The sequence below is a fragment of the Heterodontus francisci genome, chromosome 1 (assembly GCF_036365525.1).
Source record: "Heterodontus francisci isolate sHetFra1 chromosome 1, sHetFra1.hap1, whole genome shotgun sequence".
Classification (NCBI taxonomy): Eukaryota; Metazoa; Chordata; class Chondrichthyes; order Heterodontiformes; family Heterodontidae; genus Heterodontus; species Heterodontus francisci.
This window is the reverse complement of record NC_090371.1, coordinates 137320405-137332998: the sequence shown is the minus strand read 5'-3', so window position 1 is coordinate 137332998 and position 12594 is coordinate 137320405. Positions and strand designations below refer to the sequence as shown.

Genomic DNA, 12594 nt, shown 5'->3' with positions numbered 1-12594 from the left:
ACTTGAAGGTGTCTTGGTCTGCAGTCTGGCTGTCCTTCCGACAGTCTTCATTCTTATCCTCACAGGTAGCAAGTACATTGTACCTGTCGGATATGATCAGTTTCTATGGTTCCTCATTTTCTATATAAGGGCGGCACAGTGGCGCAGTGGTTAGCACCGCAGCCTCACAGCTCCAGCGACCCGGGTTCAATTCTGGGTACTGCCTGTGTGGAGTTTGCAAGTTCTCCCTGTGTCTGCGTGGGTTTCCTCCGGGTGCTCCGGTTTCCTCCCACATGCCAAAGACTTGCAGGTTGATAGGTAAATTGGCCATTATAAATTGCCCCTAGTATAGGTAGGTGGTAGGGAAATATAGGGACAGGTGGGGATGTGGTAGGAATACGGGATTAGTGCAGGATTAGTATAAATGGGTGGTTAATGGTCGGCACAGACTCGGTGGGCCGAAGGGCCTGTTTCAGTGCTGTATCTCTAAATCTAAATCTAAAATCTATCTCACTTGGATTCCTCTTATTCTACACTATCAGTCACGCCAGCCCTGTACTGAACTCTTGCCTCTCCAAAATGTGTGACCGAAGTCTGGAGCAACCTGTCCAGAAACTGTTCCCCTTTCTATGTGTCTGAGAATCTCCAACTCGCACTCCAGCTCAATGCCATGAGCCGGAGAGATTTGAGATGGGGACATCTATTGCAAAAGTGTTCACTCGAGATAGTCCACAAACTCCTACATACTGCAATGCACACACACAACCTGCTCTGCCATATCTTAGTCTAAGTTATCTATATTATTTATACATAGTTTTTTTTTGTTTACAAGTTTTTTTATTTTTCTCCATGCTAATTTGCACTAAGTAGTGCACAAAAATTTTAATTACTTATTGCCTCAAGTATTGGAGGTAATACAAAAAAATAGTAGCACCTCTTTCCCCTTGTGCACCGAATTTCCACTTGTACCAACTTCTCAACTTTGGCACTTTGTTAACATTGCGCTCTTTTCATGACCACTCTATGCATAGCAGTACCATTGACATAGACCTTTGAGTCAAACCCAATTTGCAACTGCTAACTCAGCTTCCTCCTCACAGTAATTAGCATACAGCTGATCGACAGTCAACTGCTACTCTTGCCATAACCCTAGCTTATTCAAAAAATTGTATTCATTGAAGATGGAAACTTGGCAGCAAAATGGGTTGGCCCACTATTCTTGCACCTTTTAAGATCTCTGCTTGATTACTAGCTGGACCAGTGATGAAAATATCTCTCTTACTTATCAATGCTATTTGCTAAAGAAACGCTTTTAAAAATTTGCAGCAAAGCACAGAATCTGACAGTAATTATCATCAGCATTCTTAAACTCCTCCAGCTCTCCACCTCTGCCTCCCCGCCCCCTCCCCCCCCACCAACTCCTTTACAATCCTCCCTGTTTGCTAAACAGAAGGTCCTGTTGGAATACAGTTGTTAGATGAGAGCAGGTTTGGGCTTGCCTGTAATACTTAACATGGGTTAATTGCCTACCATCAATGTCTGTCTAGATTCATAAGTGAGAAACTTGGGTGAAATGTAGAGGAAACTATGGAATTGTACTTGAGCTATGAGTTAGTTACTTCAACAGAGGATAAAAGAGAAAATTGGCAGAAATGATGGCTGGTGTAGCAAGTTAAAAAGCATTGGTACTGTTTACAACATTTTTCTGAGTTTGGGATTAAGGAATGATAGGGTAGAGGTAAGTTTCACATCTGGTCATAATCTCGGAGAGTATGGTCGAAACATTGTGTGTGAAAACTGGGAAAAGTATTCATTTCCGCAGTGGCAAGACCAAAAATTATTTTAAAAAGCATAACTGTAATGGATCTTGTGCCAAGTAACATTCAGTAGAAATCTGGGATACTAAATATACGGTATGTGAAAAAACAGAATTCCAAACATTCAACACCAGTGAAAAATCAGGTATAAGAAGAAAGGATTACAAAAGAAACCATACCTTTTGACAGAAAAATTGTGCCCTTTTTATTAAAAAGCTCTTAGCTTACACCAAGATTTGCATATTATACACATTTTTAAGTTTGATTTTTGAAATAGAAGCTGAGAGATTGTTCCCACTGGTTGGGGAATCTAGAACACGGGGACACAGTCTCAGGAAAAGGGGCCAATCATTCAGGACTGAGATGAGGAGAAATTACTTCACTCAAAGGGTTGTGAATCTTTGGAATTCTCTACCCCAGAGGGTTGCGGATGCTCCATCATTGAATATATTTAAGGCTGGGATAGACAGATTTTGGTCTCGCAGAGAATCAGCAGATATGGGGAGTGGGTGGTAAAGTGGAATTGAAGCCCAAGATCAGCCATGATGGTATTGAATGGCGGAGCAGGCTCGATGGGCCATATGGTCGACTTCTGCTCCTATTTCTTGTGTTCTTGTGAAATAGTTGCATAGGTAAATCAAGTTTATTTAACTTTCCTTGCAACTTACTTAATTAAACTTGAGTATCATTAGTTGTAAACTTTTCTGAGTAAAATGTAATTCTGATCATATTTTATTTCAGCCAAAGAAGCCATGGAAGAAGGTTACTCTCCTGTTATAATAGATAACACAAACACACAGGCCTGGGAGATGAAACCTTACATTGTTATGGTTAGTGAAAGCTATTTAGAAATGACTTATATAGTCTGGATGTTTCCATAAACATGCAAAATTTTGTAAAGTGTCGCTTTCTTTGAAATGCAAAATGTTAGTTCATCTTTTGCCACTTGTATGTTTGTAAATAGTGGATGGTGCGGAAATGCTTCAACAATGCCTTAGAAGTTGAGTTGCAGAAATTGAACCTTTGGAGTGCTTGAATTTTTGGTTGTCTGATTCTGTGCCGTACATAGTGCTTTGAAGAAGGAATTGATGTTTCCTGTCACAAAAAGTACCCAAAGTGTTAGATGAATTTATGGCAAAAGTGCTACAATTTGACAAATGCACAGCTAGACTTCACTATTTTTCTCATTACACCTGCAACCAGAGGGGCAGAAACGTGTTACATACCACATGCAGATGCACACTGGCATCCTGACCAAGAGGGTGAGCAAGCAACCTGTGTGGTTTGGCAAAGCTCACTATACAGGAACAAAATACTGAAACTTTCTAGCAAAATCATTTATTTTTAAGCTTGTGTTTACTCATCGTGTTTATCCAACATATCACTCGACATTATATAGTTTTTGTCTATCCTATCTGTTCCCCTTAATATCTTGAAAACTTCAATCAAATCACCTCTTAACTTTCTAGATTCCAGGGAATGCAATCCTAGTTTGTGTAATCTTTCCTCGTAATTTAACTCTTGGAGTCCAGGTATCATTCTGGTCGGTCTGCTCTGCGCACCCTCCAAGGTCAATGTATACAATAAACAGAAGTTAATGTAATTCATTCTCTATAAATCTGTGGTCCTGATATATTCTGTGTTTTGGGGCATAGGAATTCCAATTTACCATAAGCAATGACATGGGAAATCCATTTTTAAGCATACAGTGTAACTTTTTTTCAGAATACAATTAATATGGATTAGTATTACAACATGTATCATATAGAAGTATTACATGAATGTACCAATATCTATCTTTATTGACTTATCACAGACTTTGCCTTTTACTTGATTTGTACAGGCTTTTAAACACAACTATAATGTTGTATTTCGTGAACCAGATACCTGGTGGAAGTTTAAACCACGGGAGCTAGAAAGGTGAGATTACCTTTTTTATTGTCTTGCTGATGTGATGTTATGGCAACTATAGTTACTTTGCACATGATATTATTATTACAACAACTTCTTTTTATATAGCACCTTTAATGTAATAAAAAGTCCCAAGGCACTTCACAGGAACATCATAAAACAAAATAGGACACCAAGCCACATAAGGAGATATTAGGTAAGGTAAGCAAAAGCTTGGTCCAAGAGGTATAAGGAGTTTTTTAAAGTAGGAAAGTGATATGGAGGCGCAGAGAGGTGTTGGGAGGGAATTCCAGAGCTTAGGGCCGAGGCAGCAGAAGGCACAGCCACCAACAATGGTGTGATTAAAATTAGACACTGGAGGTCAGAATTTGATGAGCACAGATAACTTTGCGGGTTGTTGGGCTGGAGGAGATTAACAGAGATAGGGAGGAGCGAGGCCATAGATGTATTTTAGAACAAGGGTGAGAATTTTAAAAATAGAGATGTTGCTTGACCGGAGGCCAATATAGGTCAGCGAGCGCAGGGGTGATGGGTGACCAGGTGAGTTAGGATCGGAATTTTGGATGACCTCAGTTTGCGGAGGTCAGCTAGGAGTGCACTGGAATAATCAAATGTAGAGGTAACAAAGGTGTGAATGAGGGTTTCAGCAGCAGATGAGCTGAGGCAGGAATGAAGACCAGCAATGTTACGGAGGTGGAAAAAGACAAAGACATCGAGGAAAGTAAATGACTTGTCACATGATGACATAAAAGTGCTTCACACCCAATAATTATTTGTGAACAGCAGTTACTGTTATGTCGGGAAACTCAGCAGCTGATTTGCACGCACCAAGGTCCCACCAATAGTAACAGATTTAAATGACTAGGCAATTTGTTTATGATGGTGTCCGTTGAGGGATGAATGCTGGCAGAACAGCCTGGTTCTGTTTGAATGACAAGATGGTATTTTTACTTTCATCTGAGCCAGTAAGATAAGGCCTTGGTTTAGCATCTCTTCTGAAAGTTGGCACCTCTAGTGCGGTACTCCATTAAAGTGTGTGGTTAAATCCTATTTTGTGACTGAAGTGAAAGTGCTGTCAGCTGAGCCAAGCTAAATAGTAAGCATCTTAAAATACAGTATTTGGTGCCTGAACAATAAGATCACATCAGCTAAATACTTGATGTTTATTTGCAAACAGTTCTACCAAACATGGTAGTAATCCCAATGGTACTTACCCATTTTGCTTTGTTTTTTGCTGATCTAGCTTAGAAGTCTTCCAAAAATCAATGTTCTAACACAGCATGGCAAAATTGCACCATTTGAAGAGCAGTTTTAGGTCAAAATGGCAGCACTTCTCAAGTTTCCTCTGTATAAGTTAATGGTTTCATTTATGTTAAGCTTCTACTACCACAAAGTCAAAATGTCAGATCCAATTCCTTAAGCTTTACACCACATATCACAGCTAAGATGCTATGAAATATTGTGGTGTCTCATTCTAAAATCGCTTCTGTAAAGTTTGAAGTTTATGCAAAAACATTGTTTTAAAAAATAGTAGTTTTTTCATTACATATTCCAGATACCACATATAATTTTCATGTGCTGTATAAAATCTTCCCAGATAGTGTTCCATGCACTGATACATACCCTTGCAATGCAATCGTGCAAACCAGTCATCAACTTGTCAGCACTTTACAATTTTTAGCACTGGAATCGGACATTGTTGATATGGACCAATCAGATCAGTTGGAAGTCATAACAGGAGGCTGTCAGAACCCAACCACCTATTTGCCAATGTCCATAAGGAAATATGAAGCGATAGTGATTGACAGTAACCCAAGGTGCTACACAGCTAAGCAGCTGAAAAATGGATGCTGTACTGGAATGGACAGCTTTGGAGGGCTGACCAAAACTTAGCTGAATAGATGGTTTAAGATTTTTAAAGGAGAGAAGAATGGTAAGAGTCAGCCTGAGTGAAGGAAATGGAATTGGTGGCAAGGGAGTGTAGTTTGTGGTGAAAACCAGTGATGGTTGCTTCAGTCTTCTCAGCATTGAGTTGTAGAAAGTGGAGATTCATCCAAGACTGGATGTTGGACAAGCAGTCTTGCAGCACAGAAGCGAGAGATGCTGTTGGGAGGCAGACCTTGGTGTCACATCTAGTTTACATGTGGAATATGGCCCGGTGTCTGTGTGGAAGATGAGGAGTGAAAAGGAGTACTTTGGTGACAGAGATGACTCAGGGCCGTGTATGATCTGCCAGCTTTTCTGTGTCAGCTTTAATAAAGCTGTTGGTTAGATTTGCTAGATTTCCAGGTTGGCAAAAATTAACAAAACATAGTACACGAGTCACCACACTTTAGGAAGGATGTGAGGGTCCTTGAGAGGGTGCAGAGGAGATTTACCAGAATGGTTCCAGGGATGGAAGATTTTCGTTACAAGGTTAGGTTGGAAGAGCTGGGGTTGTTCTCCTTAGAACAAAAAAGAGATTGAGGGGACATTTCATAGAAGTGTACAAGATTATGACAGGCTTAGATAAGTTCGACAAAGAAAAACTGTTCCCATTAACTAATCGTACAAGGATGAGAGGACACAGATTAAAGTTTTTGGACAAGAGATGCAGGGGGATTATGAGGAAGCACTTTTTTACTCGGTAGTAATGACCTGGAATTCTCTGCCCACAAGGATGGTGGAAGCAGAGACAATCACCGACTTCAAGAGGAAGTTGGATGGCCACCTGGGAGAAATAGACTTGTAGGGCTACGAGGATTGAGCCGTGGAGTGGGACTGACAGCATAGCTCTGTGGAGAGCTGGAATGGACTCAATGGCTGAATGGCCTCCTTCTGTGCAGTGAATGACTATGACAATCTTGTAAATCCATATCTGTACCCATTGATAATAAATGTATACAAGTCTTGTATCCAACACTTCAGGTCCTATTCTTGGTATGTAACACCAAATTATGATGGAATAATCTTAAAATACATTAAAGGGAAAGAAGCTATTCATTTCCTGTCTTTCTGACCTTGAGATTATTGGGCCTCTCCCCAAAAAGAGTCAGAGCTGCCTATGTAAAGAAACATCCAGCAAGATGATTGTGTTACCACTTGATCTCAGGATGTATCTATTTAGACTTCTTCTTGCAGGGAGTTCCTGACAAGTAGCTTCATAAGGGCAAGCAGGTCAACAACTAACTTTCTCAACTGTGCTTCAGACTATCCATGAGCAATGCAAAAGGAGATGACCTGTAATATATATCTGTTGTATTTCACAGTTGTGCATATTGCTGGATGCAAAAGAATTTTGGACAGGTAAATAAGACTGGGATGGCTGTGTCTGCCTCGGTGGTGCCTATGCTCACTATTACTGTTAACCAGCTTCTTCATCTGAACTCATTCCATGGATTTACATGGTCCTTTTCGAACTGAACCCCCCGTTACAAACACAGCCTACTTTCACCTCTGCAACATCACCTGCTTCTGCAGCTGTCTCAATCCACTAGCTGCTGAAACCCTCATCCATGTCTTTGTTGTCATGTTACAACCGACTGCTCCAGTCAAAGCCCCCAATCAAAACATTCGATTCTGATTGTGATGGGAGAACCATCCCTCCACAGATCGCCTAACATATCATAAACTTTCCAAATTAAAGAAAGACCCAAAGACCCAGCCAAATTGATCTCAGGATGTGCCTATTTAGACTTCTTGCAGGGAGTTCCTGTCAAGTAGCCTCATTTTTTTTATTTTTTATTTATAGATACAGCACTGAAACAGGCCCTTCGGCCCACCGAGTCTGTGCCAACCAACAACCACCCATTTATACTAATCCTACATTAATCCCAAATTCTCTACCACATCCCCACCATTCTCCTACCACTTACCTACACTAGGGGCAATTTACAATGGCCAATTTACCTATCAACCTGCAAGTCTTTTGGAGGTGGGAGGAAACCGGAGCACCCGGCGGAAACCCACGCAGACACAACTCCATCAGAGTTCTGCTGAAGGTTCAATGACCTGAAATGTTAACTCTGCATCACTCTCTACAGATGCTGCCAGACCTGTTGAGTATTTCCAGCATTTATTGTTTTCATACCCGAAGTTTCAAACTCCTCTTTCTTCCAGCGATGACCTCAGTAGATCAACAACTCGCAACCACTTTCAGTAGAATCAATCTGGCTTTAGAATTTGAGGGATAAAAGATTGTCACAGTCTAACTTCCCTTCAGTTTAAATTATCGGAGATCTCTGTTTTGGCTTGGCTTTTTAGAATTTTGAGAGAATAATAAATAAACAGACTAAATTCTCTTCCTTCAGTTAAAATGGGCTGAGAGCCCTTCTTTCAGGGGCTAACACACAACTGTCTGTCTACGTCCTCTGTTAGACTAAGCTGTTTGCACTATAAGCAAGTTCAAAATTAAATTGTTACCAATATATCTCTCGATGCTCAGTCCGACTGGCTGTATCCAAGGCAACGAAGATGCACTCTTTGAATAGCAGTCTCCGAATGGCTGCATCCAACGCAACGAGAATGCATTCTTCGACTCCGTCTTTAGAGCTTGCTGCCTTAAAGCAGTACGGCTCTTTTTTTAGCCTGCATTCTTCCTGAAAAAAAATCTACAGGATCATAACAGTCTCCAGAACTGACAATTTCAATTCTCATAGCTGGATTCTCATCTTCTACTCTCCATAAACCTAAGCTCATCCAGCAATCTCCCACCCATAGTCTATTCCACTTGCCCGTCATCCCTGTTTTCAATGACCTACATTAACTTTTGGTCCTCCAACCTCTCAGATGTAAAATTCTCATTCTCATGTTTAAATGCTTTCATGGCCTCACTACCCCCTATTTCTGAAACAGCCCCCTGGCCTTAAGCTCTGTTCCTGAGTCTGGCCTTTTATGCATTCCCCCATTTTCATTCCACTGACAGCTGCGTCTGCAGCTGTTTAGGATGTTTGCTCTTGCGTTTTCCCACAACTCCACTGTATTTCCACCTCCCTCTTCTCATTTAAGACCTTTCTTAAAACCCACCTCTTTGACCAAATCTTTGGTCACCCATCCTTGTATCTTGTTTGGCTCAGTTTCCTTTGTGTGTTTCTGATTACCCATGGGAGGTTTTTGTACATTAAAGTTGCTGCATTGCAAGAACATAAGAAATCTGGTTTTTGGTCTCCCAAGAAATGTATGCTGAGGAAACACAAATCCTTAATTCCTTCCTTTTAACACCTTACTAAGAAAATGTCTGGTGTTTTAACCTCCCAACTTAGGTTGAGGGATGACTGATTCACCTCGCCAAACTGTCTTATACTGAATTAGTTTGGATCGAAATGGATTTAATTTGCCAGTCCTTAATTAGGTTACCTCTAAGCTGCTGAGTGAATTAACTATTTTTTTTCTATATTATCAAGGAAGAAGCCAGACCACAAGTCAAGCACTAAACACTATTTATTGGTTACAAATCACAATTTAAAGTTGGTTAAATGATGGGATTTGAACACTTTACCTTTGTGTTACTAGTCCCTTGTCGTAATCACTACACTGCTGAATCCTAAACGAGGAGCAGGGACAGAGATCCAGGGATGCATGTGCACAAATATTAGCACTGTTAGTCACGGGGTGATGTAGCCACGATTATTGTAACTTCTGTCACTCTGTCCTTAAAGCTTCCTTGTACTAGTAAGGATGATACTTATTAACACTTCTTACAGTAGAACAGTAGAGGAAATAAAAGTATTCTGATTAACATAAAGATTAAGAAAGACTGCTACTTCTATTAAAGACAAAGAAAATCTCTGCTTCTGAATGATCCACGTGTCAGAAGGATTCACATGCATTGACCTGCCGACAAATGGGACCCCACAATTATCAGGCTTTGTGACCTGTTTACAACTGACTCCGCTGCTTCTCTAGACCTGAGCCCAGGATAATGATTTTATGACTTTATTGCTAAAATAAACTGTATTAACTATTCACTTCCCAGCACTCAGTTCAACATAACCTATAATTTCCCCTATTTCAATATTTTCTGTATTAACAATGCAGTTAACTTGGCCCTGTTACTGGTACAATAGAAAACAGAGTATGTTTAACTTAGTTAACGTTTCGGGTCAGTGACCCTTCTTAGGAACCCTGACCCGAAACGTTAACTCTGCTTCTCTTTCCACAGATGCTGCCAGACCTGCTGAGTGATTCCAGCATTTCTTGTTTTTGTTTCAGATTTCCAGCATCCGCAGTATTTTGCTTTTATGTTTAACTTAGTTATGTAAAAACAGATTTGTAGTAATTAACCTCAATGCCACCTTCCCAAACTATCCCCATATCCCTTAATTCCCTTAGTACCTAAAAAATCTATTGACCTCTGTCTGGAATATACTCAACAACTGAGCATCCACAGCTCTCCAGGGTAGAGAATTCCAAAGATTCACAAGCCTTTGAGTGAAGAAATTTCTCCACATCTTAGTCCTAAATGGCCAACCCCTTATTCTGAGACTGTGACCCATGTTCTAGATTCCCCAGCCAGGGGAAACATTTTCTCAGCATCTACCCTGTGAAGGCACCTTAAGAAATTTGTATGTTCTAATTAGATCACCTCTCATCCTTCTAAACTCCGGAGAATATAGACCTAGTCTACTCAATCTCTCCTCATAGGACAATCCCCTCATCCCAGGAACATGTCTATTGAACCTTTGCTGCACTCCCTTTAGAGAAAATATGTCCTTCCTTAAGTGAGAAGAACAAAACTGCACACAGTACTCCAGGTGTGGCCTCACCAATGTCCTGTACAAAAGTAGTAAGACTTTACTCTTATACTCTAATCCCTTTGTAAAAAAAGCTAACATACCATTTGCCTTCCTAATTGCTTGCTGTCCCTACATGTTAACTTTCTATGATTCATGTACAAGGACACCCTGCTCTCTCTGCGCACATTTCCCAGTATCTCAGTATTCAAAAAATAAATTCCCCTTTTTTTAACTTTTCCTCGCAAAGTGGATAACTTCATAGTTTTCCACATTGTATTCCATCTGCCACATTCTTGGCCACTCACCCAACCTGTCTATATTTCTGCAGCTTCTTTGCATCCTCCTCGCTGCTTACTTTCATACCTAACTTTGCAATATCAGCAAACTCGGATACGTTGCACTCAGTCACCTCAGTCATTAATATAGATTGTAAGAAGCAGAGGACCAAATATTGATCCTTGTGGCACCCTGCTAGTTGCAGCCTGCCAACCCGAAAATGTCCCATTTACTCCTACTCTCTGTTTTCTGTCCATTAAGCAATCCTCAATCCATGCTAGTATATTACTTCCAATCCCATGAACCCTAATTTTGTGCAATAATCTCTTGTGTGGCACCTTGTGAAATGCTTTTTGAAAATCCAAATGCCACTGGTTTCCCCTTTACTAGTTACATCCTCAAAAAACTCAGATTTTTGAAACATGATTTCCCTTTCATAAATATGTTTTGACTCTGCTTAATCATATGATTTTCTAATTTCCCTGTTACCACGTCCCAAATAATAGATTCTAGCATTTTACCTACAACTGATATCACGTTAACTGCCCTATGTTTTCCCTCTTCCTTCTTTCTTAAATAGAGGGGTTAAGTTTGCTACTTCCAATCTTTGAGAACTGTTTTAGAATCTAAGGAATTCTGGAAGATCAAAACCAATGCATCCACTATCTGTGTAAAACCCTAGGGTGCAAATTGTTAGGTCCAGAAGGTTTGTCACCTTTTACTCCCATTAATTTCTTTAGTACTGTTCCTTTACTCTACTGATTCTTTAAGTTCCTCATTCTCACCAGATCCTTGGTTGCCCATTATTTTATGTGTCTTCTACTTTGAAGACAGACACAAAGTATTTGTTTAATGTCTTTGCCATTTCTTTATTCTCCATTATAATTTCACCTATCTGTACCTGTAAAGGGCCCCATGTTTACTTTAACAAACCTCTTCCTACTTTCATATCTATGGAAATGTTTACAATTTGTTTTTATGTCCCTGTTTACTCTTATAGTCTTTTCTCTTGCTGTATCAGTTTCTTGGTCCTCCTTTGTGGAATTCTAAAATCCTCCCAATCTTCAGGCTTACTACTCTTTTTGGCAACATTATAAGCCTCTTCCTTTGAGCTAATACTATCTTTCACTCCCTTTGTTGGTCACGGTTGGACCACTTTTTCTGTGGGATTTTTGTGCCTTAAAAGGAATATATATTTATTGCAAACTGTCCATCAATTTTTAAATGCTAGCCATTGCTTATCTACCGTCATATCTTTTAATGTAGATTTCCAATGTACATCAGCCAGCTCGGCCCTCAGACTTATGTAGTTTTCTTTGTTTAGACTCAAGACCCTAGTTTCACACGACTAAATCCTTTTCAGACTCAATCTAAAATTCTATCATAATATGGTTCTTCCCCAAAGACCCCTTTACCACAAGATTATTAGTATCACACTGGCATTGAAATTCATAAATCACATGATGCTAGGGATATAGGCCGTACATCCCAAAGATTGGCAGATCGTATCAAACGACACCTCCCTTCTGCTGTTTGGGATGGGCATGGTGCAGGCCGTACCCCACCAGCCTGTGCTTGCAAAACTCAAAACACAGTGTGCAACATTAGATGTAATTCCGCAATTGGACAGCATTTGCTAAATAACCCTCTGTGCTAAGAATTACGCTGACAACCAATTTAAGATTATCAGTCAGGCTCAGAGCGTGGCGCGTTTGCGCATACTGGAAGCTACATACATTAATACACAGGGCCCTGTTCTTTGCAGACAGAAAGAACATGTACACACTTTGCGCCTGTTTCAGCTAAACAAAATAAGTGACAGCTGGTTCATTCCTCGGCAATGCCTTGACCAATCAGAGTCAAGCTTTAAATTTCAAACAAAGCTTGGCAGTTAACTG

The 12594-nt window shown here is 40.2% G+C and overlaps 1 protein-coding gene across 2 annotated transcripts in view; it reads left to right on the top strand.

Annotated features, from left to right (window-relative positions):
- Positions 1-12594, top strand: part of n4bp2 (NEDD4 binding protein 2) — a 98400-nt gene that overhangs the window by 41321 nt on the left and 44485 nt on the right. For both annotated transcript variants that reach the window (XM_068036514.1, XM_068036507.1), the window contains exons 4-5: positions 2538-2626; positions 3640-3716. In XM_068036514.1, the coding sequence (XP_067892615.1) occupies positions 2538-2626; positions 3640-3716 (166 nt within the window). The remainder of the gene's footprint in view (positions 1-2537; positions 2627-3639; positions 3717-12594) is intronic.